Source organism: Penaeus chinensis, chromosome 36 (genome assembly GCF_019202785.1).
Source record: "Penaeus chinensis breed Huanghai No. 1 chromosome 36, ASM1920278v2, whole genome shotgun sequence".
NCBI classification, from domain to species: Eukaryota; Metazoa; Arthropoda; class Malacostraca; order Decapoda; family Penaeidae; genus Penaeus; species Penaeus chinensis.
The window spans coordinates 10622696-10630195 of record NC_061854.1 but is presented as its reverse complement, the minus strand read 5'-3'; the positions used below and the strand labels follow the sequence as shown (position 1 = coordinate 10630195).

At 33.8% G+C, this 7500-nt stretch overlaps 2 protein-coding genes across 4 annotated transcripts in view; one reads left to right on the top strand and one right to left on the bottom strand.

The window, feature by feature from the left end:
• The window catches only part of LOC125044949 (marginal zone B- and B1-cell-specific protein-like), a 5758-nt gene extending 5004 nt beyond the window's left edge, over positions 1 to 754 (top strand). For all 3 annotated transcript variants that reach the window (XM_047641911.1, XM_047641914.1, XM_047641913.1), the window contains exon 6: positions 1 to 754. This exon is cut by the window's left edge and continues 389 nt beyond it. The gene's annotated coding sequence lies outside the window, so the exon portion shown is untranslated.
• A 4110-nt stretch (positions 755 to 4864) lies between these two features.
• LOC125045062 (NPC intracellular cholesterol transporter 2 homolog a-like) overlaps positions 4865 to 7500 on the bottom strand; it is an 18085-nt gene continuing 15449 nt past the window's right edge. Inside the window, exons 2-4 of the mRNA XM_047642123.1 lie at positions 6630 to 6746; positions 5837 to 6012; positions 4865 to 5448 (exon numbers count right to left, since the gene is read on the bottom strand). Of these exons, the coding sequence (XP_047498079.1) occupies positions 5362 to 5448; positions 5837 to 6012; positions 6630 to 6746 (380 nt within the window). The 3' untranslated portion in view covers positions 4865 to 5361. The remainder of the gene's footprint in view (positions 5449 to 5836; positions 6013 to 6629; positions 6747 to 7500) is intronic.

Genomic DNA, 7500 nt, shown 5'->3' with positions numbered 1-7500 from the left:
GGTTGTAGTCTTCTCATTTATAGTTTTCATTGACATGTTATGGCAGGAAGACCTTTAAAAAATTTAACAGCTTGCAGAATATTCTGTTTATTTCTACAGAATTTGTAATGAAGTAACACAGATAGATTAGGAGCCTATTTGGGTCTCAATAGCTATACAAAGATGCTAATTGAATATTTTTTGCAACATGTTTGAGGTTGCTCAACTCAAAATATTTTTTATATTTTAGGCGAGAAGTAGGATATATTTCAGTGAACATTATCAGCAGCAGAGTACATGTATAGTTCTTGATCTATATGAGTATTTTTTAATTATATTTTTCAGTTCATGAATAAGTCAATAAGGATCATGTTTAGGACTTTGTCCCTTAAAAATATTGATTACTCTGTGTTCACTGATAGTTATGACTGTACCTCTAGGACAAATAGAAAATTTATAATATATGAGTTATATTTGGAAATATAAAGGGTTCTAGATGTGGTCATTTTAGGCATTATTTTTTATTTATACAATTTTTATGTCGTAGCTGTGCTTCCTGCTGTAGATTGAACCTGCACTTCAAGTTTGTCAGTTTCATTACCAGTCATAGTCATAAATATGTTTAACCCAATTGCTCCGTATGGCAAGAATAAATGTCATGCCCACTGTAATTCAAGTTTTATTTATTGTATTTACACATAGATGACTCTACAAGTGCTGAGTCACCAAGGAGTCGGTTATTAGTCCTATCTATCTCACCTGTTTACCCTTTTTCTCGACTTTTGGAAAGGGTCTTTTGCATTATTTCATTGTCTTAGTAGTTATCGAGATTTTAATAACAATTTGATAATCATAACTTCAATAACAATAATAACATTATCGATATCAACTGTATTAGAAAAAAAAATACATTTCCACACCAATTCAAGGAATGGGGAAATCAGGATCGGTCACTAGGGCTACTGATAGATTCCTTGCCAGCTGAGCACATGTGGAGCCATCTGTATGTAACAACATTCACAAAAAATACAGGGAGCAGAACATAAATCCAGGGCGAATGGGTTAACATATTACAGAGTGTATTGCATTCCAGGATAATACATATGTAGTATAGGGACCAAAAACAATAATAGATGTCAACAAAAATTAAAACGGTGAAGCACAGTTTTATTTATTTCAGCTAGAATGGCACAAATGCTGATTAGTAGTAAAAAAGGAATAATCCTTTACCAATTAAAGTTTTCAACATGAAAACCAATATAGAATATGTATGAAATTGTAAAATGGTTTTAATTTTGCTAGATATATAATTTACATCTGTATTAAACCTATTTATTAATTTTCTGTTCACAAAACATTATTTTATTGTCTAGTGAATTGTAAATCTAAATCACTAACTAAGCTCCCAGTAGATGAAGTTTGTAAGGAATAAGTACCAAAGCTTTTATGAGTCAAGTGTAGTAGGATATGATTGAACAGACCATCTTCAAATGCTTTGTTAATGGCATTCCTAGAGATGATGAGAACTTTCAGTCAGTATAAATCTCTTTTATATGATAGTTGTTTACATAACTAACAAGTCTAACCATGCAAGAAGGTTTGTATGGAATACCAAAGTGATTTTTCAAGAGTTTGGGTGATGTATAGTAGGTGGGGTTATCATTGTTTTTGTTTTTTTATTGGCTGTCATGCATACTTACTACCAGGTTTAAAGTGACATAGTTTATAGACCTGGGTTACTTTTGAATCAAATACTTCTCTGTCAATTAGTTTTATTTTATAGGTTGAACTTGGGAGAGTTGTTGCAATCAGCATTTATGTTTATTGATTTCACAACATTCTATGGCTAATCTCTAGTGGAATAGAAAAACGCAAATTAACCAAAATAGGAGATATTGATAATTCTTGTTAGGATTTAAGTTTATAATTTTTGATTGAACATGTTTTTAGGTAATGCATTGAAATGAGGAAAATTTAAAAACGTGTTTAGTTTGAAAATCCTTTTTGTTTTGTTTGGAAAATTTGGTTGCACAGATACTTGTTGCTGCAAGTTAGAGGCAGCTTTATGGTATCACCTTTTTCCCTATAGCAGTTGTAAGTGCTTGCAATTAATTCCTCTTAATAAAAAAAAAAGCATCCATTGTTTGAAAATACCTGCTTCATTGCAGAAACAAACCAGCACAGCACGGAAGAGTTGGAAATGAGATATAATTATAACAATATGAGAAACACTAATCCATGCTGTTTGGAAACAGATTAGATACTTTTTCAAAAGAGTTAAATCAAAATGAATCCACAGTTTTGTGTGCATTGTTGATTCCAAATATCACTGGTTAGTGTTTCTTTCATTATTTTGGGTATTTAATTATTTTTTGTGTATCCTTTATTTTTTTTTAGGGCTCACTATCATGTGTTTAACATGTTTCAGTAAATTTTCACTCATGTGCATAAAAAAATATCTTGATTAAATCGATTAAATTCCCTATTTTTTGGCATATAGGACACATCTTTGTATATAATATATCTTAATTGCAAGCCTATTTCAGGAGAATAATATTTTCTACAGTTTACCTATGTGTAGTTTGTAAGAGGCACCAATATACTATAACAATATACAGTATCCTATGTACTTAAGGGAGCATCTATTATGCTATATGGTGCCAGCAATTTTGATACAGTAGTTCATCTTTGTGTATCCTTGCTCCTTATATTTGAAATTTGCAGCATGCTCAGCACAGATAACCAGACTTGTATATTTTTATTATGTTCTTTATGGGTATGACCTTACTATTTTTAGTACAGTGTCAAATATAGATGAAAGAAGGGTCCCTCTAAAGGACACTCATACTGCAGTTGTTCTAATAAATTATTTTTTAGAAGCTATGAAATAAAGAAAATAGGCCCCAGGTATCACATGTTGATCTCACTATATCCCACTTTTAGTAATACAATTTGTGGTATGCCTAGGATGGCCCAAAAATTAGCCAGTGGTGCATAGTATGCAGAAAGTTTTTGTAAATTTTACATATATGCCAAAAAATAGAGTAGCTTGTCAATTTATTAAACAGTTGTTCATTTTCAAAACTGTATTGCAACCCAAGTGTTTAGAAGCATAGAATACCTACTCTTACCATCTAGATCTAAGACTTTTGATATTATGAAGGTCCACTTTAAATGTCATGGAATACAATTACTGTCATTTCATTTGCAGTGCCAGAGCAAAATGTTTCATATTGTATTGTACTGTCATTTAATTTGCAGTGCCAGAGCAAAATGTTTCATATTGTATTGTATGAATGTGTAGTGCATTATTGTTGTATGTTTTATAAATGGTCAGTATTGTTATATAATATTTTTGATATTTGATTTTTTAAATTATTTTTCTTACATAGTCATATATGTCACCCTCAACTCAAATCTTTTTCATTAAGATTAATAAAGTCAGTTAATTTGACAAAATTTATATCTGTGTTAATAAAATGCAAGTTAAACCTAAAGTTTTGATATTGTGTTCCATACAAATATAGAAACTGTTAGAAGCCTAAACTAAAGCATTTCCTATGTTTAAAAAAATAATGTGTTGTAATGCATAATTAGTAAATGAATATATATTTTCTGCGTTTTTTAATTTTCTTTTGATCCAAATCAGACGTGCATGGCATGTACGTATATGGTATGCCCACTGTGAGTTTACCTTATTAATTGTTTTTACACTTGGATGGCTAAACTTTTCTAAGTCACCAATGAGCCAATTACAAGTACTGACTGTCTCACCCATTTACCCTTTTCTTGATTTACGAAAATATTTTAAGTTATCTTATTTTGCTGTTACTAATGTGTATAACATTATAATGCCTATAATAAAAAAAAACTCCATCATTATTCATAGCATTTGTAATAAATACATTTTTCCCACCAGTTGAAGGAAAGGTGTAATTAGATAAGGTCACAAGATCAACTAATTGACTCCTTTGTGGCTTAGCACTAGCAGAGACATATCACAAAAAATTAAAAATGAGCACAGCTTTTTCCCCAAGGCAATATAGGTAGGCAGAGACAAGAAAGCAGTGCTTGGATAAACTATTCTAAAATACTATGCCATTCTCCAAATCACATGAACTCTAGGAGAAAAAAGTTGAAGAGGTGAATGAGGAACAGCTACTGGATAAACTATTTCACATTCTGTTCTCATGTTAGCAAGCCAATAATTTCATCAATCTACTATATATTTTGCATTGGCTGTGAAATGCTTGCTTGAAATGTACCTCAAATATATATTTGTAAAGGGATTTGATATTCATGTAACCTGATAGTTTTTTACTTAACCTTAAAATGACTACTACCCTAAAAACACAGCTACCTTTAATGGATATCTATTAGTTCTGATTTTCAAATTTTATTTGCTAAAGATATTACCTCAACTTTTCAAGTCAAGTTTTATTAAGAGAGGGCAGATTCTGACAACTTTTTTTTGTTATGTCAAATTATGATTTGTACATAATTGGTGTAAAAAAATGAGACAGCATATGTATCATTTATGAGCTAGAGTTTGAGTGGGACAATGAATATACTTGTGTTTTAGTTATACTTTTATAACAATTATTGTGGGAGATATTGTGATATTATTTCAATATTGCCATCAAATGTATTAAAAAATAATTTAGAAAATTAGTCATCATATAAGATATTTACAGGTTATTAAATATAATTTTAGATTCAATAGTACTTTCTTTACAGGATTTTTTATTTTGTAAATAGAAGTACTCCTTTGTAATATATTTAATTTCGGTGCGTAACTACTTAATAATTTTCCTGCACAGGCTTGAAAGTTCCTTATTTTTATACATTTTCATTATCATCCACTTGGTATATATGAAAGTTGACCATATTTTAATGTTTATTTTTTGGTTTCACAAATGAGTAATCTGTAACATGATGATAACCTTATATAACTAAAGCATACATATACTAGTCCAATATACATAGAACATTAACTGTATAAAATATTTATTCTTAAGAAATGTATATAACAAAAAATGTATAGAAACTGTTTATGCTAAACTTCTATCAGTACTTCAGTTTAAAGTGCATATAAATGTGAATACCATAAATAATCCTAGAAGCTGAATTTAATAATGGACAAATGTGAATATCTGATGCAGAATTAAAACTCATTAAAGATCCTTAATAATTTGCATGTTGCTTATATACCAAATTCATTTGCTAAATTGTAGTTACATATAATCCACACTATTCACATTTGCACATACTAAAACAAATGCAAACTAATACTGAATGAAAGATGATTGATAAAAGTTCACAGCATATTCATCCTTGACATTTTTTTTTACATGTTCTAACATTTATTTCATAGTCATCACTTCAGTTCTTCACCTGAACTGGGAATTTGATGCAAACCAACTTGTTGTTGTTCTGGTCTCTCAACTCCCACATGACCTGCAAACTGATCTGAAATTGACAAGAAAAAATCATAAATATTGTGAATTGGCTACAAACTGTCCATCATAAAAAATGTCCATGGTGCATATATCATGCACAATAACATTCCTACATTCAATAATACCATTATATCCATCATGAAGTGTGTGTGTGTGTGTGTGTGTGTGTGTGTGTGTGTGTGTGTGTGTGTGTGTGTGTGTGTGTGTGTGTGTGTGTGTGTGTGTGTGTGTGTGCGTGTGCGTGTGCGTGTGCGTGTGCGTGTGCGTGTGCGTGTGCGTGTGCGTGTGCGTGTGCGTGTGCGTGTGCGTGTGCGCGTGCGTGTGCGCGTGCGCGTGTGCATGTGCGTGTGCGTGTGTGTGTGTGCGCGTACGTGCGTGCGTGCATAGCGCGTACTTACGGAAGGATATTCCGATCTGATCGGAAGCGAGGCAGTGTACACGCCCTGCTGGCCAGCGGGCATCGGGCACCGCAAAGAGGAGTTTGTGCAGCCATCACTGTTGGGCAAGTTGAAGGGGATCGGGATGGGGCCGATGAAGGCGGTGACCTTTGCCTTTACTGCTGTCACCTCGTGATCTGTCGATGGAAACATTTTTAAACGATAAATAGAAAGCAATGCCATGTTGATAAACTATGAATATTTTGTAGATAAAGATAAATCACTCTAAATAATGGAGAGAGAGAGAGAGAGAGAGAGAGAGAGAGAGAGAGAGAGAGAGAGAGAGAGAGAGAGAGAGAGAGAGAGAGAGAGGGGGGAGAGGGGGGGGGAGAGGGAGGGAGGGAGGGAGGGAGGGAGGGAGGGAGAGGGAGGGAGAGGGAGAGAGAGAGAGAGAGAGAGAGAGAGAGAGAGAGAGAGAGAGAGAGAGAGGAGGGGAGGGGGAGGGGGAGGGAGAGGGAGAGGAGAGAGAGGAGAGGAGAGAGAGAGAGAGAGAGAGAGAGAGAGAGAGAGAGAGAGAGAGAGAGAGGGAGGGAGGGAGGGAGGGAGGGGGAGAGGGAGAGAGAGAGAGAGAGAGAGAGAGAGAGAGAGAGAGAGAGAGAGAGAGAGAGAGAGAGAGAGAGAGAGAGAGAGAGAGAGAGAAAGAGACCCAGTGACAGACAAACAGACTGAGGGGGAGGGCTTGTTCATCTTTTTATCAAACATTTCTATAGCAAATATTACGTCAAAACAGTGTTTATTAAACGGAAATACTTACGTGGTGTGAAAGGCAACGACATCGAAGCATCTTGTCCTTTTGGGAACATACACTTTCTCTTGTTCTTAAGACATCCTGTCATTTCTATGTTGTTGAAGTCAACTGTAGCTGAGCCGCCTATAGAACAAAATTAGGAAACAATTAGAAACCCTTGAATCTTTAACTTCAAGTGCAAACTCCAAACAACTAGCTGTGTAAAAATTTTCAATGTCGCATATTCGGAAAGCATTGGGTATTTATTTAATTCCTGGGAATGTTGTTTCTGCTTTTTATCCAATATTATTTGTTGAGATAAACCAGGGATGAAACCTCTTATTTCCCTTCTCAATCAGTGAGAGATTTTTGCATTACGTATTAATTCACTTTAGTCTTGATTCTAAGTATATTACAGACAAAATACATGCAAATACATACACTTGCAATAATAATAAGAGATTGTTAAATAAAAAAAAGGAAAGAAACGGAGCTCGCCATATACAAAAGCAGCTTAAATGCATTACAAACGCATTCACAACTTTTGAGATTGGCTGAAGTGAAAGGAAAGAATAAAACCCTTTTTTTTCCTGTTAACAGAGCCGTGTCATTCCACCTCTCTCGTTTACTCTCCTTGTTGTCAAAACAGCACGACTGCACAATTACTGGTCCAACTTTAGTTTGGACAGATATACAATTGCTGATAAGAGGTCGTATTCGGTACATGCATTGATTTTGCTTACTCAGAACATTTCAGTACAAGAAGGACCTTCAGTTATTGGTTGCGATGTCTTCTTCATTACTTGTTTAGATTCTTCAGCCTTTTTCGTTTTTTTTTTTTTTTTTTTTTTTTTTTTGGGGGGGGGGGGGTAATACAAAAAAGTAAGTGATGTTGTAT